At 41.8% G+C, this 27,932-nt stretch overlaps 1 protein-coding gene across 1 annotated transcript; it reads left to right on the top strand.

Annotated features, from left to right (window-relative positions):
• LOC103012678 (phosphatidylcholine transfer protein) lies at window positions 1-27,367 on the top strand. The gene is given in 6 exon segments (XM_007176166.2): window positions 1-188; window positions 13,064-13,181; window positions 20,862-20,941; window positions 23,888-24,059; window positions 24,928-24,995; window positions 26,127-27,367. Coding segments are annotated over 6 exon segments (645 nt in total). The 5' UTR covers window positions 1-47; the 3' UTR covers window positions 26,193-27,367.
• The last annotated feature ends 565 nt before the right edge of the window (window positions 27,368-27,932 follow it).

Genomic DNA, 27,932 nt, shown 5'->3' with positions numbered 1-27,932 from the left:
CTGTCCTTGGCCTTCCCAGCAGGCTGAGAAGCAGCTGCTGCGGAAGGATGGACCTTGGGGTCGGCGGCTTCTCTGAGGAGCAGTTCCGGGAAGCCTGTGCTGAGCTTCAGCAGCCCGCACTTTCCGGGGCCGACTGGGAGCTGCTGGTGGAGACCTTCGGTATCAGCATCTACCGGCTGCTGGACCAGGTAGCTGTCGGCCCGCTGGAGGACCACGGGGCGACAGCATACGGGGTTCCCCTGACCGCGGGGAGTGCGGGGCTGCAGCCGGAAGTGCGGACCTCGCGGGTCTTCTGGAGCCCAGAGGAGCTAGCTCTGGGGGTGCCTCCCGCTGACTTTGCCCCCTGCTGGTCGCGGGGAGTGGGGAGGTCATCAGAATTTAGTCTCAGGTCTGAGGCCCGACAGGGCAAGTCGTTTGTTACAACTTACTGAAAGAGTTAAAAGGTGGGTCTGCTGATTCTTAGCTCCATGCACTTGCCTGCAAGGGACGTGGAGCCCCGCTCCCGGGTGGATGCCAGTGGTGTCTGTGTGGTTGGAAGTATTTTAGGATTGAATACAGGTAGAAAAAAGAGTGGACTTTTCAGAGAGTGGATGTGCAGGGTGCTATGTGTGGGGAGAGGAGTGTTGCTGAGAAGGGACCTACTGTCCACTCTAGTCATTTTACTGACTTGCTTCGTTTGGATGCTCCCCGCTTCCTTGTACATTGGACTTAATAACTTGTCTGAAGCTTCCCGGGAGAAAGATTAAAAAGGTAGGAGGAATGGAGTTGGGGGCCTGCCTGGAGGCCTTTGGAGCCAGGTGGAATGATGGCCAGTCATCAGTTGCTCTGTGTGCTAGTAGCTGCATGGCAAATAGCATAAAAGTTACCTTTAGACAAGGTAAGTGAAGTTGAGTTTTCCTGGCAGAGGATCAGAAGATTATAGAGTGTTCGAGAAGGGAGGAGCTCTGAATGTCTGTGAGTACTAGGTCATTGGGTACAACAGGATGAGCAGGAAGTTCAGTCTAGGGCAGGCAGAATTAATTTCTTAATGTCATTTCAGCAGTTACCTTGGTGCAAACATGGACATGTTTTCAGACAACATCCTTTTATCTTCTGACCATTTCATTTTCCGCACCAGCCACGCCCAGGCATTTGCCAAGTGTTGTCAGTTCACTGCTCAGATGTATCTGATGTCTGGTCCATTTCCCTTCCCTTTCTTTCCTTTACCTTTGCTACTCTGAGTGGCACCTCTTACCTAGAATTGCAGTGACTTCCAAACTAGCTTCTTGGCCTTCCACCTCTCTGATCCCTTCCATCCTACACACTACAGTCCAATCAAGCACCTGAAGGAGAGGTTGTGATCTTATCAGTCCCCTTCCAGTGGCCCTGTTGATTGCAGAATTAAAATAATGATAATACCTACAGTAATAGCTAACACATTGCATGCTTTCTTAGGCTCCAGGCACTGTTTAAGTACTTTGCAGGCATTGACTTCATCCTCACATCAACCCCATGTTGTAAGTTACTATGTATGTATATGTAAGGTACTGTGACTATCACCTTTTTACCAGTTTGGTAATGGATATGTGGAAAGGTTAAGTTGATTGCTCAAGACTCAAACTGGGATTGGAACTCAGCTATCTTAGCTCCAGACCTGTGCTGTAAATATGCTCCTACACTGACTCTGAAAGAGGGCAAGTGCTGCCAGGTGGGCTATGCATGTGGTACTAGGCTGGTCCCAACTCACATTTCCAGCTTTACCTCCCATGACTTGTCCATACCCCTCCTGTCCTCCAGTCAACCCTGGCTACTCCCCTCACCTCCCCCCAAGGGCTTGTGCTCTTTTGACGTTGTGCCTTTTATCGCACAACATCCACTGCTTGAGCTGAGACAGAGTGACTGACATTGTATTATGTATTGTCTCCATTGTGTATTGTTATATAGCAGGTCCCATCTCCCTCCTGTGGGGGGGGGGATGTGAGTGGTATTCAGAATAGTTCCTATCCCTACCAACTGTAAGTCTTATTTCCACCCGTTCTGGGTGTGAGGGCAGTCATGGTACATTGACGTAAGCTACAAGTCTTTCCAGGGAACTTCCGTAAGTTGGAGGCTGTACAATTCCCAGAGATGTGCCCTTGAGCCTCAATAGCTAGGATGCAGGGCCACCTTGATCTCCATCTGTATTAAATGTCAAGATGCCCTGTTGTGTTGGGTATAAGCCCGTCCTCTTTCTTTCTTCCTTTTCTTTTTCTTTCTTTCTTTCTTTCTTTCTTTCTTTCTTTCTTTCTTTCTTTCTTTCTTTCTTTCTTTTCTTTCTTTCTTTTTCTTTCTTTCTTTCCTTCCTTCCTTCCTTCCTTCCTTTCTCTCTTTCTTTCTTCTTTCTTTCTTTCCTCTCTCTTTCTTTCTTTCTTTTTAACCAGTTGCCAAGTGATGCTGAAGCTCCTGGTCCACAGACCATCCTTTGAAAACCACTGATATATGGGGAGCATCTTGCATGGTGCTCAAGGGGGTTCTGACATTCAGAGGCAGGAGAGGGCCCTAGAGATGAGAAGCAGTGGGAACTGAAAGGTAAGGGTGAGAAAAAAAGAGTAACTTAAGACAAAAGCAATGCCCACTTTAAGACTCACTCTCCCTGATTTTTAAATTAGTGGTCACTTGGGAGTGAATGTGGTCCCCTGAACAGTGTTGAGAAGTTCCCCTGGAGAGAAAGGCCATGGGTTACTTACAAAAACTTTCCCAGGGATCTGCAGTCAGATCTCGCTGGAGCTTTAGGCTGGTTACCATGCCAGTAGACACTGTGAACTGCCAATAGATGGTGTGAAACTGGTGTGCAGAGGCTCACATCATTGATTTAGACCAAGAAAGTGTTGGACTGAAAAGATCTGGCTGAGCGCTTGACTTCTTATGTTTTTAAACCAAGTGTCTGGCACTGTGAGAAGGGACTGCCTTTGTCCTCTCATAGGTCTTCTAATCAATGAGTTTGGTGAGGAGCAGACAGTACTTTCCTAGGGACTGTTCTTTCCTATATTGTTGGCCTTCTAAAATACTGAGAGCCTGGATTTACTGGGAAAACTCTGTGGTTAGCTAGGCTGGACTGAGAGAAAGTTTGGCCTTTTGGAGGAAAGCAGAGATTTAACTGCCATGAGAACAGATTTGCCTCGATGGATGAGAAGCTTCCACTCCCATTCCCCAGGTGGGATCATAATCCAATTTGCATCATGGGCTCCTTTACTTCCGGATGATAGGACTCTTCTGCTCCCTTCTCCCACCCTTCTGCCTCTCTCTTAAGGGAGGAGTAGGTACCAGTGTGATTGATGGAACAATTGTTGCACCCAGGACACTTACAGAGCCATATTTACTCATGGGTAGGGCCACCATGTCTTAAAGCTGAACACCATGTGTTGCCTCCTTCTACTTCCTGACACTGATCGAGGCTAACTCTCTCTCTGTCTCTCCCTCTCTCTCTGTCTCTGCCTCTCTGTCTGTCTCTTTCTCTGTCTCTGTCTCTCTCCTGTTTCATCTTTCCTGAGCATACAAATGGATGGACATGTCAGAGCCTCAGTTCTCCCTCTCCTCACTTGTCTCTCAGGATGAGGGTGTGGTATGAGGCAGTATGAAGATGCTGGTCCCAAGATTTAGATTTGGGGGAATGAAGGGGGAGGGATGAGTAGGATCCCCCACTTCCGTCTGCAGGTATAAGTCGAACTTTGTGCTCCACAGCTGCCTTTGGGCTGTTTGAATGTGTCCTAGTGAGAAGAAACCTCCAAAATATTGGTTCATGACCCATTCAAGCAGTCTTTCGGGACCTATTGTGTGCCTGCATTTTGCTAAGCCCTGGTGATGCCTGATGAATAAGACAAAGTTCATGCCTTCCAGAAGCTGTAAGACAATAAAACAGGCACTTTTTTTTGCTACGTAGATCTGAGCGCCTGACCTATACCACTTTTCTTCTGCCTGAAAAGCTTCTTTTAACATTCCTTCCAGAGGAGGTCTGCTACTGATGAACTCCCTCAGTTTTTATTTGTCTGAAAAAGTTTTTATTTCTTCTTCACTCTTGAAGGACAGTTTGTTTGGATATAGAATTCTAGTCAGTAACTTATTTCTTTCAAAATATTACATATTTCACTCCACCCTCTTTTTGCAGGGTGGATTCTCAGGAGATGTCTGTTGTAATTCTCATCTGTATTCCTCTGTAGGTAAAGTGCTCCCCCATCCCTCCTGCTACAGCATCTTTCAAGATTTTCTTTTTCTCTTTGGTTTTCTGAGTTTGAATATGATTTATTTAAGATTTTTTGGCGTTTCTCCTGTATGGTGTGCTCAAGATTGGCAGATTTACTTTGAAGGGTGGTCTGAGCTTAGATGGTAAACCACCATGTGACTCAAAATAAAATATATTTGGGGCTTATGAGACAAAGATTTCTCCCTTGCATGTGGAATTGCAATACAACTCTAGTAATTCAGAGTTTTCCTGGGGTGTATGTTTTAGAAGTGGTGGTGGCAATGGTCTAAAGCAGGGATTGTGAATTTTTTTATGTAAAGAGCCAAATAGAAAGTATTTTAGGCTTTACAGGCTAAGAGGCAAAATGGAGGTAATTATGTATTGACTTATATAACCACTTAAAAATGTAAAAACCATTTTTAGCTTATGGACTGTGAAAAATAGCCAGCATGACAGATTTAGCAACTCTGGTCTAACGTATAGTTTTGATGCCTAATTGCCCTGTCACTTTAGGATTTATGAACCTAAGACCCTAGCTGAGTCTCTGCTTCCCAATCTACAAGCTGGAGATAATTCCTGTCCTGCCAAATTTGTACAAGGATCCATTGAGAGGATACATTTTGAAGCACCTTGTAAATTGAATGGTGTTTGGTTGTGAGATATAGCAAGGGTGATCTATATCCCGATATACCCACCACAGGCCTGGTTTACACTTGTCCTGGTGAAACATTTTACAACACCTCTCTCACTCAAAAGTGTTCTGGTTGGAATGATAAATTATATGGTCACCCTGATGCTATATGCACCCTGAGAGCTTATTAATTTATCTAATGACATGTTTGGAGAGGTCAGTGACTATTTGAGGCAGGATCATAGCCTTTGAACTCTGCGGTCACATCGCTGGCTTCAAGTCCAGGTTCTGTTGCAAATAATGAACTTCAAGTTCATTAGTTGTGTGACCTTGGGTGGGTTTCATAACCTTCTATTTTTATTTTGATAGCTTTTTTGAGGTATCATTTAAGTACCACAAAATTTACTCATTTTAAGTGTACAGTTCACTGATTTTTAGTAAATTTATGGAGTCATGCAGCCTTCCCCAAGTCTAATTTTAGAACATGTGTGTTACCCCCAAAGAAACCTCCTGCCCATTTGCAGTCATCCCCTGTTCCCATTCCCAATCCCAGACAACCACCAAGCTACTTCCTGTCTCTACAGACTTAACTTTTCCAGGAATTTCTCAGAACTTCTTTAAACCTCAGTTTTGTTGTCTGTAAAATGAGTTTACCAATGGTCCACACCTCATATTTTCATTGCGTAGATTAAATGGGATGACCCCTGTAATGCACTCAGCCCAGGTCCTGGTATTCAATAAGTACTCAACAAGCATTAGCTATCAGTGTTATCTTACCTAGCTATCTGCAGTCCTTCAGTATTAAACCTGCCATGCGTTCTTGGAGAGACCTCAAATATTGAATCCGATTTAGTCAGCCGTCTTTCTTCACACAGTCTTCTTCATACACACTGCCCAGTGGCAGCTACAGCTTTGACATCTGCGATTAGGAGTGATTCTTGTTGGTGAAAAATGCTTACTTTTCACACCTTCTGAGCCTGTTACTTGCCACAGAGGGCTGGAGTTGGGCAGCTTCCACAGTGGTAGATTGGAGAGGTGTCCTGGGCCCTGAGGAATGGAAATGAGCTCTTCTATGAGAGGCAAAGAAAATTCAGTGCACACTCGAGGGTGCATTTATAGGATTAGAGAGATGTGATTCACCAAGGCTGTCTTGTAGTTAGTGATGTAAATGTGGATAAACACCATAATTGAAGAGAATGAGTGATGCCTTTCTGCAGGTGAAGTGTCAGGGTTTAGAAACAGTGGGGATTACTCCTCTGTGGGATTACTCCTGTGTGGGAATTGCAAATGTTAAATACAAACATTATGACACTTTGGTATTTCTCATATGTAAACACATTAGCGCTACAGAATTTATTCTGCTTAGGACAAATAAGTGAACTATTGGCAGCAATGTTTCTCAACCTATTTTAACTCTATGAATGCAATTAAAAAAATTGAAATTTAAAAAAAAATGCATTTGAATTACAATTGGTAAGAAATGTAACAGCTTGATTTTTAGACTAGTAAGCCAGAATAACAGAACATCTCAAAAATTAGTGATGACAGTAGCAAATTGCTAAAGCATGCCTCCACTCCCCTTCCGCTTCTTCACTGATAAAGTGGAGATAATGAGATGCTTATTTCATAGGGTTATTATAAGTATTAATCTCCAAGTACAGTGCCCAGTTTAGAGCAGGTGCTGCATAGATGTTAGTTCCTGTAAAATGTGCATTACATTACAGTTCTGAATTATCAGTTCTTTAATCTGGAAAAAGGAGATCATTATTACACCTACCTTATTAGTACTTACTAAGTACTTATTACTAGTACTGGATACCACAGTAAGAGCTTTAGATGGATTATCTAATTTAATCCTCATAATCATTCCCCTAGGTAGAAACTCTTATTAGACCCACTTTGCAGCTGAGGAAAGCAAGGCTAGTAGGTGGAAGAGCTTAGACCATACCCGGGTTGTGACTCCAAGCCCATTCTATAAATGCCACACTGTATTTCCTGGCACAGGAGTTTTGAGATGACTCTGAAATAATATATGGAAAAATACCACAGCTCTAGCTCATTGAAAGTGATAATATTTATCCTTTCTCCATTCCTGCCTTTTCCTTTTTCCTTGTTTCAATCCCCCAGAAGCAGCATCTAAAAAATACCTCTTCTGGCTGTTGGAGGCCTATTGGACAAACACACCAGGCTGAAGGACTCATGGGAGTATCTCAGTGGGAGGTCCATCCTGGGTGGTCTGGTGCAGGAACACTGGCTTGGGGGCTGCAAGGAACAGTTTCCCATCCATGCTTTGCCACCAAGAGTCATCAGCTGACTCTTGGCGAGTCACTGTCACCTTTTCCATAAGGGTCTAAGGCCCCTTCCAGCTCTAAGAGCTTGTGTTGTCTTTACTGAAATTATTAGCTTGTCATTTGGAACAGTGGCTTGGAGCAAATGTGCAGAGAGAATAGAGCTAAATTAGAAGACTTTGTGGGCAGAAGAAGGGGCTGGTGTCACCCTCTCTCTGGCTGTCCCAAGTGCTAACTGTAGGACTCAGGCAACTAATGTAGCCCCTTTGAGCTTCATTTCCTCATGTAAAGGTGGAGATGACACCAATGCCCCTATTGATACCACAGGGCTATGTTGAGATTATATGACATAATGAATATAAAACTGAAAACTGCACTGTGTTTAGAGAAACAAATGCTAGTGTTATTGAAAGAACTTACAGCAGGTCCAAGTGATTGGAAGACTTCAAATGCGTAATACATGATTGTTGCAGTGACTGCTGACAGATCACCAAAGGAAATACATTCCAAGCTGAAAAACCAAGTATAAGACTATGCCTGATTGTTTTCTCAGGGCCAAGAACATAGTGGGTCCATAAATTTTTTCTGAGTTACATAGTGGAAGGAGGTGGAACTTTCTATGATAGTGTGTGTGAAGTTTCAGATATCTGTGCAAAATTAAATATGCTTCAATTTAATGTCCATTCATAGTATCCATTATCTCTTCTCTTCCTTGACAATTCATTTTAGTAATGCTTATGTATTTCTGTACTATTTTAATGTTTTACACATAGTCATGTTTGCTTGTAATGTTTTGTCAGTCTACTTTTCTACTTAAAATAATGTTAAAGAAAAAACAAACCTGGACTTAGGGTTGGGGGTTATTGTAGTAGAGAGAATACTTTGACCATAAGATCCACGAGTATCTCAGAAGTGAGGCAGAAAGGTCTTTCTTTTATAGAGAGAAGTCAGCAAGGCTAGAAGCCATGTGTGGGCAAGTGAGATGAAGGTGGCCTGACTGGAGAATAGAACAGAGAATATCTTACCCTGAGGCCAGTCCGTTCTCAGGAGGTGCTGGATGCTGACTTAGGCTGAGGCTGGGCCAAAGTTTAGGGTCTGGAGGAAGGAGAGGTGCTTAACTAGCTTGGTTAACAAGTATTTTGTTCCAATTGATCAGTGGAATAAGCAGTTTAGCTAATCATTTACAGGGCAGTGAAAGGGAATTTAGAGGCTCTATGTCTGGCCTTGTGATAGGTAAACAAGGGGTGTGTATGTGAGTCTCATCTAAGTCATGAGGGGAAAGGTGGTTCTTTTGTGATAAGCTGTTTTCTGGAACCCAAAGGGTGGGAGGTTTTCTTAACCTCTACTGTTTTCTGGGATGACAGAACTCAAGTACAATTCTCAGTAAGAACTACTTGTAATAATTAGGATTGCTTTCAGCTGCAAGTACAGAAAACTGGATTAACAATGACTTAAACAAAGAGGGGTTTATTTTTCTCACCTAACAAGTAGTTCAGAGGTCAGCAGTTGCTAGCATTGGTTTAGCTGATCAACGACGTTAATAAAACTCTTTGAATATTTTCACTCTGCTTTCTCATGTTTGTTGTCTTTTGGTCACAAAATAGCTGCTGCAGCTCCAGAATCATATACATATTCAAAACAAGAGGGAGGTGTCTTATGGCTATTACCTCTACTTGTATAGGAGACCAGGAAAGTTTTTAGCTGTGCACACGGCCATAGGGGTTCTCTTAATAAGAAAGAGAGTATATGCTATAACGAATCTTCTGTTTCTTCTGGGAATTATATTCTACACATGATATTGACTGATTCTCTACCATTGAGTAATTCCTTTACCATCTCAAGTATAGGAAATTAAATATCCTATAAATGGAGCATTAGAAAATCATGCAGTGTGTTTTACTTTAGCTAAAAAAAATTGAGCCATTTTTAGAAGTGGTTTTCTGGAGGACCTTCAGGAAAAGCCAAGAACCTCTTCAGTAAACTTGTTTGGAGTAATTTATTGAAATGTTAGTATGTTTGGAAACATATCTGCAACAAATGTTGTACAGGAATTATATCTCTAATTTGAAAGAGACTAAATACTGAAGTTTTATGTGGGCAATACTAGAAACATTGCCCAAATAAAACTGTTTATGTTCTTTTTCTATTAAATTGTTTGTACAAACAATGGTACCTAATCCTGGTAAGATGCTCCTTTGCTACTGGTGAGAGTATAAATAGGTAAAAATTTTTCTTAAAGGTTTAGAAAAAGTAAAAAGAGCATTAAAATGTTAATGTCCTTTACCCTAAAATTTATCTCTAAGGAAGAATTTGCTTTCCTTGTGAAAATGTTAGAATTATGAACCAAGTTTGTCCATACAGAATCATTTTTCCAGCAATGTTCATAATTGTGAAAATATATGGAAACAGAAATAACTTACAAGAATAATTAAATTAGTTGTTATTGCTCCATAGTTTCAAAATAATACAGTTAAAAATAGGAATACAAGCTGTTTATACCATCTTACTCCCATTTTATAACACGTAGAAGTATTTATTTACTCAAAAAAATGTCAAATATTACCAATGGATACTTGAGGATTATGGAATTTCACATCATTTTAATTTTCTTTATTATTTATGGCATTTTCTAATTTTCCTTAATGAATATGAATTATTTCTATAATTATAAAAAATTCACTTTATTTTGTAAAAGATATAATGAAAATGTGAGTATGTTTGCTGAGACCCTCTTTTGAAAGAAATAAGGGGTGAAAAAGGGCTTTGATCCAAGAATTTGGGTGGGGTTGCTCAGAGCCTGAAAAGAACATTTTATTGATAGACTAGAAAAGGTGTCACAAAGCATTTTGTCCTCTGGAGTTCTGGCATTTCTCAGTTCTGCCAAGAAGAAAGTGTTTAAAGGAAGTTGTCACAATAGTTCATTCTTTGGTATTCAGTTTAATCACATCTTTCTATTTTTCTCTTCCTAGAGAGCTTTCTGTTTTTCTTTTCTATGATATGTACAAGACTGAGGTTACTAGGGCTGAAACTGTATTCAGAGGGATGGGAACCAATTCTAGAAAACTGTCTTAATTCATCCAGATAACCAAAGTTAACTCATGTGAAGTTGAGGAGATCATTATCTCTCTACATAATTATCCCTTTTGCTTAGTATGTGTAGAAAATGGGGACCCAGTACTACTGAACAGAAGCTAATTGTCTCTCTCCTAAGACATTAAAATGTGTGTGGGTGTAGATGTGTGGTGTGTACAATCCCTCACTATCTTTCCATCTGTGAGCTTGAGGGGAGGGGACAGGAGGGGAAGGAGATGTTTCTCTTGAGTCCTGCCTTTCCTATGGGGCATCCATGGTGCAGCATAAAAGGAGGTCAGACCTACCAGTTTGTCATTTGCTGGTTGGGAACCCTTGGTATAAAGCCACATACTTTTGGAACTGAAACATCCTTATGAATTCAGTTTCAATTTTACCTTCCATATCCTGCCAGGTACTTTCATATATATCTGAGATTCCTAAATTGGGATATGCTTATCCCTGGGTTATGCCACCTGAGTCAGGAGACACTTGAAGCCTCAGGATCTCTAGAAAGATTCCCCATGTTTACCCCTTGACCTCAGATAAGTCCCTGGAATGGTGTTTAAGAAGATGGGTTCATTCATGTTTGATTAGCCAATCAGATCGCGTTAGCACATGGAAATATGAATACATATAAAAGCTTCATTTTTGTTTGTTTGTTTGCTTTTGCACTGAAATTAAGAGACATTGATTTAATTTTAACAATAGAGCCTTTAGACAAGGTGAGGTTCAGGGATTGTTAGCTGCCATTGTACGGAGAGTGAAGCGTGTAGTGTCACCAACTCCAGCCCAGAACCCTCACAGAATATGGCTTAACATGAAAACAAGGAAAATCTCTTGTACTTAGGAATCTAGATATGGTCTTTTACTGAATAAAAGGGACTAGTATGATTTGAGGCTGGTGTGTTGCCCCCTTTTCATTCTTTTATACACAAGTCTTTTATAGGGACTTCCCTGGCAGTCCAGTGGTTAAGACTTCGCCTTCCAATGCAGTGGGTGAGGGAGGGTTCAATCCCTGGTTGGGGAGCTAAGATCCCACATGCCTCATGGCAAAACCCCCAAAACATAAAACAGAAGCAATATTGTAATAAATTCAATAAAGACTTTAAAAAAAAAAGTCACTTATAGAAAAATTATGTCTTGGAATTGGTAAAACAATGTGTTGGGTTTCATTACACCCCATGGATATCTAAAACAGTAGTCTGAACCCTGAATGCTAGCTACCTATATGATACCCCTACATGGATGTTTAATAAGCATCTCAAACTCAACTTGCCCAAGGTAGAACTCTTGGTTACCCTGCAGTCCACAAATCACCTCCTCTGCAAGTTTTCTCTGTCTTAGAAAATGGATCTCCCATATACCTGGTTGTTTAAGCAAATATTATAAGAATTATCCTCAACTCTCTGTTTTCTCTGTCCCCATGCCAGTCTGTCAGCAATTCCTGTTGACATTACTTCCAAAATGTGTCCCTAAATCACTGACTTCTCCCCATCACTGTTGTTACCTTCCTGTCTAATCACCATCCTCTCTTTTCTGGACCATTGCACTGGTCTTCTAACTCAGGGGTCCCCAACCCCTGGGCCACAGACTGGTACTGGTCCGTGGCCTGTTAGGAACCGCACTGCACAGCAGGAGGTGAGTGGCAGGTGAGCAAGTGAAGCTTCATCTGTATTTACAGCCACTCCCCATAGCTCGCATTACCACCTGAGCTCCACCTTCTGTCAGATCAGCAGTGGCATTAGAATCTCATAGGAGTGCAAACCCTACTGTGCATTGCTCACGTGAGGGATCTAGGTTGCGTGCTTCTCATGAGAATCTAATGCCTGATGATCTGAGGTGGAGCTGAGGCCGTGATGCTAGTGCTGGGGAGTGGCTGCAAATACAGATTATCATTAGCAGAGAGGTTTGACTACACAGAGACCATAATAAATCAATTGCTTGCAGACTCATTTCAAAACTCTATCAGTGAGTGGCAAGTGAAAACAAGCTCAGGGCTCCCACTCATTCTGCATTATGGTGAGTTGTATAATTATTTCATTATATATTACAATATAATAATAATAGAAATAAAGTGCACAATAAATGTAATGCCCTTGAATCATCCCGAAACCATCCTCCACCCTGGTCCGTGGAAAAATTGTCTTCCACGAAACCGGTCCCTAGTGCCAAAAAAGTTGGGGACCGCTGTTCTAACCCATCTCCTTGCTCCCTTATGATCTCTTTTCTACCAAGCAGCAAGAATCATCTTTTAAAAGTCATCCCCTATTTAAAGTCATTCCCATATTTAAAATTATTTGTTGGTTTTCCATAGCAGTTATAAAAAATTTTTTACCCCTTTACCCTGGTTTACAACGCCCTCTGGGCATGGCCTCTACTATCTCTCTGACCTCAGCCCCTACCACTCTCCCCCATCACAGTTCTCTGGACCCCCTGACTTTGTGTTCTGTGAGTAAGGCAAACCATCGGGCCCCCTCCCAACCAGAAGTGGGCTTTCCTCATCTTCCCATGGCTGGATCCTTAGAATATTTAGAAGAAACCGTTCTGATAAATCCCTCATAGAGACATTTCCTCAACACCCGATGATATAGGACGCAGCACCAGCCCACCAAAACTAGACAACATTTATCACATAACCCTCTTTTATCCTACTTAAATTACCTGGATAGCATATATAGCTGTCACCACCTCCAATGCCTAAGGCCAAATATAAGACCCATGAGATCAGGCTCCTCATCTGCTTTTTCACTATTGTTTCGCTAAGACCAAGAGGAGGTGCTCAGTAATGGTGCTGCATGAACAGCTGTTTTTCATATGTTGTGTAATCTCAACCTGGGAATCAATAGGTTGTTTCTATCTGTTCTTGTTTTATAGCAGACTGGATTGTATGAGTATAAGGTCTTTGGCGTTCTGGAGGATTGCTCACCGGGTCTACTTGCAGATGTCTATGTGGACTTAGACTATAGAAAACAGTGGGACCAATATGTTAAAGGTGAGTGACACCTACAATCTAACAAAACCAATTAGAAAGTAGAATCTAATGTTATTTATTCTAGCCAGCAGTAAGCAAAAGGTTTAATTTTTACTATATTATGTTTCATTTTTAATTTTGGCATATATGTCTTAAAGTTCTAGGTTAAAATGTGACTTTGCTAATCTTAGGATTTGCTCCTTGCATACTATTAGAGTCACTCTCCAGTTTGCTCTGAGGGCTGCTTTGTTCTTATTATAAGTTTGTTGTCATCTCATAAACCTAGGTGGTCATGGAAGGCTTCTTGGAGGAGGTGGTACCCAAGCTTTGTTTTAGAGGTTGAATCAGAGTTTTATAAATGGCAAGAATACCTATATGTGAAGAGGTGAGAGGGTGAGGGGGTGAGTGGTTAAAGGGCACCTGAGGTCTAGGGAATAGCATGAGTAAAGTGAAGAAGGCATGAAACAACATGAAATATTAAAAAACTGTGAGCAGTTGGGTGCTGCTGAGTTGCTGGGGTAGCAGAATCTGGAACTAGGGTGGGAGGAGGGTCCAGAGCCCCAGGGGCCTAGGCTGGCCACCTGGCTACACTTCTTAGATTTTCACTAGAAGTGAGGGAGAGTTATGAGAAGCATTAGATAGGGGCTCTTCTTGCCACTTAGAGTGGGGAGTGGACTCTGCCATCCCAGTCACAGCAGGATAGATACGCAGCAGCTAGCCCAGGGACACAGAAACCCTGACAGACCCTTGCTGTGGTCAGGAATCTTGGTTGCAAGTAACCAAGCACTAACAAATGCCAGTGTAAGAAAAGGAGAAAACATTTTTTTGTTGTTGTTGTTCATGGAATTGAAAAGTGCATAGGTGTCTGGCTTCCAGGTCAGCTACATCCAATACTTTATATCTCCAGCTTGACTGTGTTTTCCTCTGTGTTGACCTCATTCTCAGTCAGATTCTTATGTCATGGCAAAGTTGCCACCAGAGGGTGCAGGCTTACATTCTAACCATGTACGTAACCCGAGAGGAACAGGAACTTTCCTACTGATGCAGCCAGAGTCCCAGGGTTGGCTCTCATAGCCTCAATATGGATCATATACTTACTTCCTGGGGACGTTTATCATGGTTTTGGGTCACTTAGTGCTATCAAATAGCCTTCCTATCTAGGGGAAATTGTGATGCCACCTATTCAAGGGAGAAGCCACAAGTTCTCTGTCCATCTCTCTAGCAGACATTGTTCAGTCGTGTGCTGTAGACATTGGAAGAGCCTCTGATGTGTGGTACTTGGCATCAGCAGCCCACACTATGGAGTACAGTCCAGAGACAGCAGTATTTTGGCTTCTCTGGAGCCATCCTGAGGTTCTAACCTAACTCTGGTCCTCCTAGATCTTCTGTAGACTGCATGAGAGCCTTTAAAAAAAAACACTTTTTGTCCTAAACTTGCTAGAGTGGCAAGCCAAGACTCTGTCCACACATGCCTTCCCTAAACTAATCACCTTGGCCATGTCTGGATCAATATCCCACCCCTATAATTAATGCCGAGTCAGTTCTGCTTAAACCACATAGTGAAGGAGAAAAAGGAGAATGAGATGCTGGTCCAAGAAGGGGAGAGCCAAAGCTGAGCAGGCAAAGCAACAGATGTCTGCTCCTTCCCTTCCTTTCAAGGGCATCTTCAGCCTCCTGTACCAGTGGGCTGGCAAGCTCTTTACCCCATGGTCTGCTTCTAATAGATTTCACTTTTTCAAAAGCTAAATTAATTAGCACATTGCCACAGTTAGTATCTCCTCAAGGGACTCTCTTGGTTCCTTCAGCAGCCTTGGTGTAGCACCTTCTCTAAATGGTTAGTTAGAAGCTTCCTGCACAGCTTGGGGGCAGAGACTGCGCACTTCATAGCATTCCTTTGCTATCTCCCTACGAGAGCTGATGCTATATGCATTATAAGCGTGGTGGATATTAAGGAGATTTGGTCCCTGTAGCTGTGGTATAAAGCAACATAGGAGAGAGGAAAGAAAGTTACGGTTAGCACAGTTAAGCACATTTCTAGCTGTTTAGGAAGGACACTGCCCTCTCTGGAACCTTCGTTTCCCAATTGAACACACTAGACTGGGTGGCTCAGTCCCAGGACACCTGTAATATGTCAAGAAATCTAAAGGGGGGGGGGCGTAAGGACACAACAGTAAAATATTTGGTACTCTAGTGACATCTGGTGGTTTCCCTGATTTTTAAACCTGAAAATTTATTTTTTAATGCCTAATTTTATTTCACTGCATTTTTTTGAGAGTGTTGTTTGTGCTATATGATGAACAATTTTTGTTGGGCTCTTTTATTTTTACTCTGTTTTTATATCTACTAGACTCTGTCCCTGGGCAACAAGCTTTCCATGGTAGTAAATCTGACTTTTTCTAGAATTCTGTGCCTTATGAGTGAGTGGTTTATCATCCCTACAGGATCATCATATCAAAGCTTCTTGGGTTTTTTTTTAATTTTTGAATTTTATTTTATTTATTTTTTTATACACCAGGTTCTTACTACTTATCCATTTTATACATATTAGTGTATACATGTCAATCCCAATCTCCCAATTCATCACACCACCACTCCCCCACCTCCACTTTCCCACCTTGGTGCCCACAGATTTGTTCTCTCCATCTATGTCTCTATTTCTGCCCTGCAAACCGGTTCATCTGTACCATTTTTCTAGGTTCCACATATATGCATTAATATACGATATTTGTTTTTCTCTTTCTGACTTACTTCACTCTGTAGGACAGTCTCTAGGTCCATCCACGTCTCTACAAATGACCCAATTTCGTTCCTTTTTATGGCTGAGTAATATTCCATTGTATATATGTACCACATCTTCTTTATCCATTCATCTGTTGATGGGCATTTAGGTTGCTTCCATGACCTGGCTATTGTAAATAGTGCTGCAGTGAATATTGAGGTGCATGTGTCTTTTTGAATTATGGTTTTCTCTGGGTATATGCCCAGTAGTGGGATTGCTGGATCATATGGTAATTCTATTTTTAGTTTTTAAAGGAACCTCCATACTGTTCTCCATAGTGGCTGTATCAATTTACAATCCCACCAACAGTGCAAGAGGGTTCCCTTTTCTCCACACCCTCTCCAGCATTTGTTGTTTGTAGATTTTCTGATGATGCCCATTCTAACTGGTGTGAGGTGATACCTCATTGTAGTTTTGATTTGCATTTCTCTAATAATTAGTGATGTTGAGCAGCTTTTCATGTGCTTCTTGGCCATCTGTATATCTTCTTTGGAGAAGTGTCTATTTAGGTCTTCTGCCCATTTTTTGATTGGGTTGTTTGTTTTTCTAATATTTAGCTGCATGAGCTGTTTATATATTTTGGAGATTAATCCTGTGTCCGTTGATTCATTTGCAAATATTTTCTCCCATTCTGAGGGTTGTCTTTTCGTCTTGTTTGTAGTTTCCTTTGCTTTGCAAAAGCTTTTAAGTTTCATTAGGTCCCATTTGTTTATTTGTGTTTTTATTTCTATTACTCTAGGAGGTGGATCAAAAAAGACCTTGCTGTGATTTATGTCAAAGAGTGTTCTTCCTATGTTTTCCTCTAAGTTTTATAGCGTCTGGTCTTACATTTAGGTCTCTAATCCATTTTGAGTTTGTTTTTGTGTATGGTGTTAGGGAGTGTTCTAATTTCATTCTTTTACATGTAGCTGTCCAGTTTTCCCAGCACCACTTATTGAAGAGACTGTCTTTTCTCCACTGTATATCCTTGCCTCCTTTGTCATAGATTAGTTGACTGTAGATGCATGGGTTTACCTCTGGGCTTTCTCTCTTGTTCCATTGATCTGTATTTCTGTTTTTGTGCCACTACCATATTGTCTTGATGCTGTAGCTTTGTAGTATAGTCTGAAGTCAGGGTGTGTGATTCCTCCAGCTCCATTTTTTTTTTCCCTCAAGACTGCTTTGGCTATTTGGGGTCTTTTGTGTCTCCATACAAATTTTAAGATTTTTTGTTCTAGTTCTGTAAAAAATGCCATTGGTAATTTGATAGGGATTGCACTGAATCTGTAGATTGCTTTGGGTAGCATAGTCATTTTCACAATGTTGATTCTTCCAATCCAAGAACATGGTATATCTCTCCATCTGTTGGTATCATCTTTAATTTCTTTCATCAATGTCTTGTAGTTTTCTGCATACAGTTCTTTTGTCTCCCTAGGTAGGTTTATTCCTAGGTATTTTATTCTGTTTGTTGCAGTGGTAAATGGGAGTGTTTCCTTAATTTCTTTTTCAGATTTTTCATCAATAGTGTATAGGAATGCAAGAGACTTCTGTGCATTAATTTTGTATCCTGAAACTTTACCAAATTCATTGATTAGCTCTAGTAGTTTTCTGGTGGCATCTTTAGGATTCTCTACAAATAGTATCATGTCATCTGCAAACAGTGACAGCTTTACTTCCCCTTTTCTGATTTGGATTCCTTTTATTTCTATTTCTTCTCTGATTGCCGTGGCTAGGGCTTCCAAAACTATGTTGAATCATAGTGGTGAGAGTGGACATCCTTGGTCTTGTTCCTGATCTTAGAGGAAATGCTTTCAGTTTTTCACCATTGAGAATGATGTTTGCTGTGGGTTTGTTGTATACGGCGTTTATTATGTTGAGGTAGGTTCCCTCTATGCCCACTTTCTGGAGAGTTTTTACCATAAATGGGCATTGAATTTTGTCAAAAGCTTTTTCTGCATCTATTGAGATGTTCATATGGTTTTTATTCTTCATCTTGTTAATATGGTGTATCACATTGATTGATTTGTGTATACTGAAGAATCCTTGCATCCCTGGGATAAATCCCACTTGATCGTGGTGTGTGATCCTTTGAATGTATTTTTGGATTTTGTTTGCTAGTATTTTGTTGAGGATGTTTGCATCTATGTTCATCAGTGATATTGGTGTGTAATTTTCTTTTTTTGCAGTATCTTTGTTTGGTTTTGGTATCAGGGTGATGGTGGCCTCGTAGAATGAGTTTGCGAGTGTTCCTCCCTCTGATATATTTTGGAGGAGTTTGAGAAGGATAGGTTTTACCTCTTCTCTAAATATTTGATAGAATTCTCCTGTGAAGCCATCTGGTCCTGGACTTTTGTTTGTTGGAAGATTTTTAATCACAGTTTCAATTTCATTACTTGTGACTGGTCTGTTCATATTTTCTATTTTTTCCTGGTTCAGTCTTGGAAGGTTATACCTTTCTAAGAATTTGTCCATTTCTTTCAGGTTATCCATTTTATTGGCATAGAGCTGCTTGTAGTAGTCTCTTAGGATGCTTTGTATTTCTGCGGTGTCTGTTGTAACTTCTCCTTTTTCATTTCTGATTTTATTGATTTGAGTCCTCTCCCTCTTTTTCTTGATGAGTCTGGCTAATGGTTTATCAATTTTGTTTATCTTCTCAAAGAACCAGCTTTTAGTTTTATTGATCTTTGCTATTGTTTTCTTTGTTTCAATTTCATTTATTTCTGCTCTGATCTTTATGATTTCTTTCCTTTGGCTAACTTTGATTTTTTTTGTTCTTCTTTCTCTAGTTCCTTTAGGTGTAAGGTTAGATTGTTTATTTGAGATTTTTCTTGTTTCCTGAGGTAGGCTTGTATTGCTAAAAGCTTCCCTCTTAGAACTGCTTTTGCTGCATCCCATAGGTTTTGGATCGTCTTTTTTTTTGTTGTAATTTGTTTCTAGGTATTTTTTGATTTCCTCTTTGATTTCTTCAGTGATCTCTTGGTTATTTAGTAATACATTGTTTAGACTCCATGTGTTTGTGTTTTTTATGTTTTTTTCCCGGTAATTGATTTCTAATCTCATAGCGTTTTGGTCAGAAAAGTTGCTTGATATGATTTCAGTTTTCTTAAATTTACCAAGGCTTGATTTGTAACCCAAGATGTGATCTATCCTGGAAAATGTTCCGTGTGCACTTGAGAAGAAAGTGTAATCTGCTGTTTTTGGATGGAATATCCTATAAATATCAATTAAATCTATCTGCGTCTATTGTGTCATTTAAAGCTTCTGTTTCCTTATTTATTTTCATTTTGGATGACCTGTCCATTGGTGTAAGTGAGGTGTTAAAGTCCCCCACTATTACTGTGTTACTGTCGATATCCTCTTTTATAGCTGTTAGCAGTTGCCTTATGTATTGAAGTGCTCCTATGTTGGGTGCATATATATTTATAATTGTTATATCTTCTTTTGGATTGATCCCTTGATCATTATGTAGTGTCCTTCCTTGTCTCTTGTAACATTCTTTATTTTAAAGTCTATTTTATCTCATATGAGTATTGCTACTCCAGCTTTCTTTTGATTTCCATTTGCATGGAATATCTTTTTCCATCCCCTCACTTTCAGTCTGTATATGTCCCAAGGTCTGAAGTGGGTCTCTTGTAGACAACATATATATGGATCTTGTTTTTGTATCCATTCAGCGAGCCTGTGTCTTCTGGTTGGAGCATTTAATCCATTCACGTGTAAGGTAATTATCGATATGTATGTTCCTATGACCATTTTCTTAATTGTTATGGGTTTGTTTTTGTAGGTCCTTTTCTTCTCTTGTGTTTCCCACTTAGAGAAGTTCCTTTAGCATTTGTTATAGAGCTGGTTTGGTGGTGCTGAATATTCTTAGTTTTCACTTGTCTGTAAAGCTTTTGATTTCTCTGTCGAATGTGAATGAGATCCTTGCTGGGTAGAGTAATCTTGGTTGTAGGTTCCTCCTTTCCATCACTTTAAATATATCATGCCACTCCCTTCTGGCTTGTAGAGTTTCTGCTGAGAAATCAGCTGTTAACCTTATGGGTATTCCCTTGTATGTTATTTGTTGTTTTTCCCTTGTTGCTTTCAATAATTTTTCTTTGTCTTTAATTTTTGTCTATCTGATTACTGTGTGTCTCGGCATGTTTCTCCTTGGGCTTATCCTGCCTGGCACTCTCTGTGCTTCCTAGACTTGCATGGCTATTTCCTTTCCCATGTTAGGGGAATTTTTGACTATAATCTCTTCATATATTTTCTTGGGTCCTTTCTCTGTCTATTCTCCTTCTGGGACCCCTATAATGCGAATGTTGTTGCATTTAATGTTGTCCCAGAGGTCTCTTAGGCTGTCTTCATTTCTTTTCATTCTTTTTTCTTTAGTCTGTTCCACAGCAGTGAATCCCACCATTCTGTCTTCCGGGTCACTTATCCGTTCTTCTGCCTCAGTTATTCTGCTATTGACTCCTTCTAGAGTATTTTTCATTTCAGTTATTGTATTGTTCATCTCTGTTTGTTTGTTCTTTAATTCTTCTAGGTGTTTGTTCTTTAATTCTTCTAGGTCTTTGTTAAACATTTCTTGCATCTTCTAGATCTTTGCCTCCATTCTTTTTCCGAGGTCCTGGATCATCTTCACCATCATTATTCTGAATTTTTTTTTTCTGGAAGGTTGCCTATCTCCACTTCATTTAGTTGTTTTTCTGGGGTTTTATCTTGTTCCTTCATCTGGTACATAGTCCTCTGCCTTTTCATCTTGTCTATCTGTCTGTGAATGTGGTTTTTGTTCCACAGGCTGCAGGTTTGTAGTTCTTCTTGCTTCTGCTGTCTGACCTCTGGTGGATGAGGCTATCTAAGAGGCTTGTGCAAGTTTCCTGATGGGAGGCAAAGCTTCTTGTTAATAGAAGCCAAAGAGGCTTCTAGATGAAATAACTTCTTTTTTTTTTTTTTTTAAGAACTCTATGAAAAAGAATGCAATGGAGAAGCAGTGGTCTACTGGCAAGTCAAGTACCCTTTTCCCATGTCCAACAGAGATGTATCCTTTCCAAAAGCACACCATTACTCAGCTTTTGAAGTGTTTCTGTGCCCCGTGGCCATTACCCAATGGTAGTATGTCCAGCAGATGTGGACAATGTTGTTTTTGACTCTTGCAGAGACGTCTGCTACAGCTGTTGCTTCCTGTGTGGCTTTCAGATTTCCAGATCTGACCATGTGGAGCATCTGTAATTGTGGTCACGGGAGGGCAGCTCATACTTTCCTGAAAAGTTTTCTAGGAAATCCTTGTGCCAGAGAATTGGGGACCTGAAAACAACTTTTCATAAAGAGTATTCAATACACTCTCTCAATCTATAGGAGAGGAGGTAGGGACCCAGAGAGGCAATGTGACAGAGGCCCATACTCAGGTGGTTAGCAGCAGACTGGGGGCTGGGACTTAGGCCCCACATTTCCAGCTCCCTCCACCTCCCTTCCTCCTGGAATATTGGATCTGGACACTGTGTGTATATTTCTTCCCCTCAGTTTCCTCGATTACGATATGAAGCATTTGAATGGATGTGAGAGTTTTAGCTGACACTCCAAGGCTCTATGAAGCCCCTTAGGGCCAGCCTGGGAGGGTTTGATGGACATTTGCTGGGTGGGCAGATGGGGTAGAATATAGGTGGGGATAGGTGAGATTTCGACTCCACTGTTCTCTTCAATCATAGCAGCTGAGTGTTTTACACACTGAATTTCCATAAATAATCCTTTTAACAAAGGGTCTGTGGAATTAAAAAAAACAAAAACTTGGAAACCCCTGAACTGGATGATCGCTGGGATCTTTTCTAGCTCTAACATTCTGTGAGTCTGTATGTCCCTAAATAATTGTTCTTTAGAAAGAGAGGGGACATCGGGGTGGTTTGTGGGTATTGGCCCAGCTAGATTATACCCTGGCCCAGCTAGATTATAGACTCCATAAGAGATTATTTCTGGCACAATTCCCACAGACTGCTAAATACAGGTGGTAGGTATTTCAAGAAATTGTGGTTACTTAATCCCTTAGATTTTACGTTGTTTTCTCTTCTTCTGCCAACAACTGTGCAGGGTAGGAGCCATCATCCCCATCAGTCAGGGAAGGAAACTGAGGCAAAGGGAAGTTCAGAACCCTGCTCAGGTTCTCATCAGTTTCTCACCACTAGAGGCAGGCCTGGGCCCAGGTCCAGCTGTGACCAGAGAAGGTGATCTGGACAAGGGCAACACCACTTTCTGACCTCACATGGATACTGCTGGGGGCTGTTCTCAGGAGTGGACACTGACTGCTCCTTGAAGTTTGGTTTCATTGGCTTTCCAGTGCCACACAATCCCATAATGAGATTCTTAGTCTTTGTATATACACATATGTCTCTCCAACAAGGGCTGTTCTATTTTTAGAATAGAGAACAGTATAATGGAAAAGAACATTAGTTTTGGAGGGCAAGATCCCAGGTTGAGTGTGCGCTCATTTCCTGGTTTGCTCTGTGACCTTGGAAAATGCCCTTCACTTCTCTGGGCCTCAGTAAACTAGTGGTTCTCCACTCATAGACTGTGTGCCACGCTGGACCTTCCAACCCTTCAAAGAACTCTGTGAAATGGCAGTCAATATATCAAGTTAATTTTTCCTCAGTGGAGTGTCAGGCGATGTCTATCACATGAGCTAAGCAAGGTGTGGGACCATATTTGCTGTGAGGAAAAAATAAAAGACTTGGGAGAGAGGAAATCCAGAACTAAAGCAACTTCATTCCTTCCCTAAAACATTTAAGAGCTTTACTCATCAGTGTGTAGAGAGTGGGGGCAATAGACCATCCTGCAGGGTGCCTGGGGGAGGGGCAGACCACTGTGGGTGCTGTAGAGCCTCTGAGCTGGCCTGGGGCTGTGGTCACGGCTGTTACAGTAAGTGTAACTGTGTTGTACTTACAGTGATTGTTTGGATTATTTTAGACTTTAATTCCTTCTCCTGTGAAACCTAAAATCCTACTATTGGAAAGTCTAATGAACACATTAAAGAGCTGAGCCCTCTGTAGCTATGAAAATCTCACCAGGTTTTGGAGCCTAATCTTGGTTCAAATTCAGGTTCCATCACTTCAGCTGGGCTATGGGATCTTCAGCAAGTTTCTTTACTTCTCTGAGCCTCAATTTGGTCATTTGTAAGACGCGGATACTTATGCTGAACTCACAGGGACTTTCTCAGGATCACAATTGATGCTAATTGTAAAGCACATGATGCATGTACGTGGTAAGGGCTCAGTAAGTGGTGACTCTTTTTGTTTCTTAAAATCAAATCATCTTCCCTATAATAGTGCCACAGACATAGTGGTTATTCTGTAAGTGTTTATTGAGTTGAAATGACTTCGTGATTCTTGGTGAACCAGAACCAGCAAGGGCATCTGCCTACTAAATATTCAGGTATTCTTGTGTCTTCCTATGATCTCCAGGTGTAAGTAACCCTTCCTGACCATCCTCTGTGCATAGAGGTCAGTGATTAGGGCTTAGGGAGAGGACGAAGAACAATGGCCCCATTGTTGACTGAGGGCTGCTTCTGCTCTAGTCTCTCTCTAGAGCCCCCACCAAGTCTGCCTGCAGGGCAGTGGTACCCTCTTTTCTTTCAGAGGGAAACCAATCTCAGAAAAGTTGAGTAACCAAACCAGGATCACACAGCTGATAAGTGACCAGTCCTCTGAGATCTCATTGCCTTCTTGGAGAAACGAGAAGTGGGTTCCCCACATAACTAAAAGCAGCAGGGAACCATTCACGGGTGGATAATACACGCTCTCAAATAAGAACAGCAGTTGGGAGGAGCTATGGTTTTGCAGGGCAGGTAGGCAGATAAGGCAGGAAATGAAGTAACAGTGCAAGGGAGCAAACACCAAGTGGAGGAACAGAATCATCTCCCTTTGCTTCTGGCTTGAGGGCTTTCCTTCTGCTCATCTGAGGTGCTGGCCTTGATATCGTACCTTGACTGGTGGTGTGGTACGTCTATGTGCGGCAGCGGTGAGAGCTGGACCATGAAGGACAGAAGATCCATGTGATCCTGGCCCAGAGCACCCCCGTGCCACAGTTTCCAGAGAAATCGGGCGTGATTCGGGTGAAGCAGTACAAGCAGAGCCTGGCGATCCAGAGCGATGGCAAGAGGGGGAGCAAAGGTAAAAGGAGGGCACGTGTTGGCGCGCTAGCCAGGGCCACCGATGTAAGGCCACACTGGCTGCAAGGCACGTAAAATGCAGGATGCTTATTCCCTGAGGTCAGAGACTTAGGCATGGGTGCAAAAGAAACAAGGGAGACTCAATTCACCACAGAAGCTTGGCTACAATGCAGCGTGGGTGTTTAAATCTGATCAATTCATTCTTTACTGACTCTTGCGTCGTCCAGATGAAATCAGAACATCCAAGGGAATCAAAATGTTTAGAAACTCACTTCAGGCTGGTCCTGTCCATGCACACACCGGCCAGGGGTGGGCAGGAGGGCTGGTGGGACCATCTCTGAGGAGGCAGCTCCTGCTCAGCAAAAACCCAGGGACTCAGGACCTGCCTGCCTTGAGTTCCAGCCTCTGGAGAGAGGCTGGGAGGGGTCCATGCGGCCACCTGCTGGACTGGAATCAGTGTGGCCTTGAGGCTGTGGCAAAATCTGAACTGTAGTTGTGACGTGTGTTAGATCTGCCACCTTGGGCATGTCACCCCACTCTTCTGAGTCTCCATTTTATTATTTATAAACTGGGGTTCAATTTTATCAACTCCTTAGGATTGAGATGATTAATGAGAGAAATAATAATATGAGAGACTATATCCAAGTCTAGCACTTGCCAGGCGTTTAATAAATATCAGCAGAATGTGCCTTGGCTGTTTTCCAAAATGTTTATATGTAAGTTTCCCATAAGGCAAGGCAGAGGGGCGAGTCACTTGAATTCCTCCTTACTTTCTGGGCCTGGATGAAGGTGGAATGTTTGCAGTGTTTGTTATTGTATCTTTCTAACATGTTTCTTCCTCTTGAATTGTCCTTTCTTTCCCTCTCTAGTTTTCATGTATTACTTCGATAACCCAGGTGGCCAAATTCCGTCCTGGCTCGTTAACTGGGCTGCCAAGGTGAGATCCCAGGAGGCAGGAGGGGAAGTGTGTTTGACAAATGTTGACTTAGCCCATGGGGCTGTCAGGCTGAAGAGACGCACTGTCTCAGCCCTCATGATACTCTTTTATGAGACAGCTCTGTTGAGTGACTATGGTTAGGACTGGGGTTGCCAACACCCAGCACAGAGGATGGGACAAAAGACGAAGAATCTTTACCTGGAATGCCAGCCCTCCCTGCTTTGCTCTGAGACCCCGCACCAGGATCACAATAGCCTGCTCCTTGTAGGGACAATGGTGCCTGTGGACCCTGTATCTGCTTATGGAGGAGTTAGACAGGCCAACCTGGCCCAGGAGACACCAGCCATGTCCAAGCCTGGGGAAGCCTTCAGGTTTTTTTATGGTTGTTTCATTTTTCTGTAAGGAGAGGGAACCACAGTGGTACCCAGATCACTAGAGACTGCCTAGGACCTGGAATCATGCCGACCATTCAGTCTGTTTATAAGGCCCTACTTACTGGCTGGAAGGCTCACCAATTCCCTGGGAGAGTGAAAAAGCACATAAGTTTTGAGTCAAACACATGATATTTTGAATCCTGGCCTTGTTTCTGACTGTATAATCTAGGGAAGCCATCAATTTCTTCCCTCTTAAAAATGGAGTTGGATATTCCCACCCTGTAGAGAAGGAGTAAATAGAACAATGTTTGGAGAAAGTCTTGAACAATGTTCAACACTAACTAAAGAATGACATATCCTGCCTCTTGCCCCCAATCCTTACCATTTTCTAATTCTGTAAAGCAAGTCCTTTCTCTCACTTCTTTGGAAGAATCCCACAGCCTAACCCAATCTCATTTGTGGGTTTTCTTTTTCTTTTGAAAAAATGGTGTCTTAGAAATATCTTAGCTTTTTATTAGCAAAAGTTAAAATATACAACAAGGTCTTATAACAGTGGCACCGGCGGTTCAGCCTTACCTGTGCCCTGCATCTTACCTTTTGTCATCATCTGTTGCAACGCTCTGTGGAAATCTGCTCGTGGGCCCTATTGTCATATTTATTACTCCCAAAGCCATCTTCCTTTACCTTTGCCACATCCCGAAGAATTAGGAATAATCCCTGTGAGGACATAGAAGTGACAGTCTCCTTTCCTTTGCAGAATGGAGTTCCTAACTTCTTGAAAGACATGACGAAAGCCTGTCAGAACTATCACAAGAAAACCTAAGGGAAGGAATTGGGAGCCTTGTGTCCGTGGAATGATGTCTCCAGAAGTGCCACAACTGCCAGCGCTCAGCCTGCCTTTCACTTTTTTGTCCTTAGAGGCTTGCATGCTCTCCAGCATGTTGTCCCCAAGTGTGTTTGCCTGATGCCCGGCTTCCTTTCCCACTCTCCCTTCCCCAGGACCCACTGCCTTCTTCCGCTGTTGAATGTGGGTCAGATTAGGGAAACTTTTGCTTGTTTATTTTTAAAAAGGGGAGTCCTCAGTAAGGAACACAGTCAATCCATTGTGCCATTCTAGGGAGATCTTGGGTGGAGGACTGACAACACCATCTAAGAGTGACTGATCCCGGCAAGCTGGCTCCTTCCCACATGTGATTTCTTGCAACCCAGGGAGGTGATTTCCTGCTGAAGTTGCATTTTCTTCAGAACTGACGCTCCATGCACCAAGACTGGAAGATTCATGTCCATTTGCCTTATGCTTTGCTGCCTTGATTTGAGATGATAATCCACTAAGCCTCTCCCCATTCCTACTTGTGGAGGATCATGAGCTGTTTTGATTTTAAACCATTTTGAAAAATGTTGCAGGTCTACATGTATAGTGTGATAACAATTTTTTCTCATCACCCATGTCTGGGTTTCTCTCTTTCCCATATGCCCCTGGGGAAAGCCGTCCATACCTCAGTAGCTCTGCATTTTACTGGACACTGAGGCATCAAGACTGCTCTGGCAGTTACCAGAAGCCAACCTACTTTGCACACAGCATTGAGATAAAGTGTCTTTTTATGCAGTTTCCCTTCTAGAAGGTTTGGAGATGTTGAAAGGATAAGAGTTCACTGCCAGGGAAATATTAATTAGTGGTGTCATTGACTCTACACCTTTTTCTCAGGAATTCTACCTAAGTTATCCACCTCTCCCACTACCAGAAGACTTTCCGTTTCCTACTTTTCTCTTGAATTTTGGAGGGAAAGATATTCTGTGGACAAAGGCACAGCCTTACAATCTCAGGGAAAAATTTTAACCACTGTATGTGATGGTACCAAACATTGATTAAGGGGCATACAAATTTGGGATGCAAAGCCGGAAGCAGGGGATTTATTAAAATGGGATAATCCAGACTCTGTAATTTCTCTCTGGAAAGGGAAGTGCATTGAATACTAAATAAATACAGAGTGACTTATACTTGTCCTGTCTGCAGTCTCCTTCCTGCCTTGTTCCTTCTGTGAGAATAAGTCTGTTAGGTCTCTTTGGTTTGCAAGTCACATCCAACCTAACTCATGGACTTGAAGGAGTTTTAGGCTCACTTACATGCAAGGCCAGGTGTAGAGTGGTCTCAAGTAGGGGTTGATACGGGTGCTCAAACTGGCCTTAGGAATCAGCTCTGTTCTTCTTTCAGGTTTCTTTGATTTGGGGCTGTGTTTGGTGGCAGGATTGCTGCTAATAGCAAATGGTAAGCCTGCATCTTCTCAGGTTCATGCTGAGTCAAAAAAAGACAACATTTCTTTCCAGTAGATCCTGAACCATCCCATGATTCCCTCTAAACAATGTGTCAATCCCTGCCCCAGTCACTGTGGTCATATGGATAGAATTATGCAAATTAGCAATTACTTCATAAATGTATCATTAAAATATCACTATTAGTAATGTAGCTGGAATTTAATTTTTGGTAAAGTAAATCTAAATGTCTCATGTAATAGAGGTCAAGTTGACATTTTATGTATAAAGTCACTGAAAGACAAGCACTAGG

Source organism: Balaenoptera acutorostrata, chromosome 20 (genome assembly GCF_949987535.1).
Source record: "Balaenoptera acutorostrata chromosome 20, mBalAcu1.1, whole genome shotgun sequence".
NCBI classification, from domain to species: Eukaryota; Metazoa; Chordata; class Mammalia; order Artiodactyla; family Balaenopteridae; genus Balaenoptera; species Balaenoptera acutorostrata.
The sequence above is the reverse complement of the archived record's forward strand: the minus strand, read 5'-3'. Positions and strand labels throughout refer to the sequence as shown.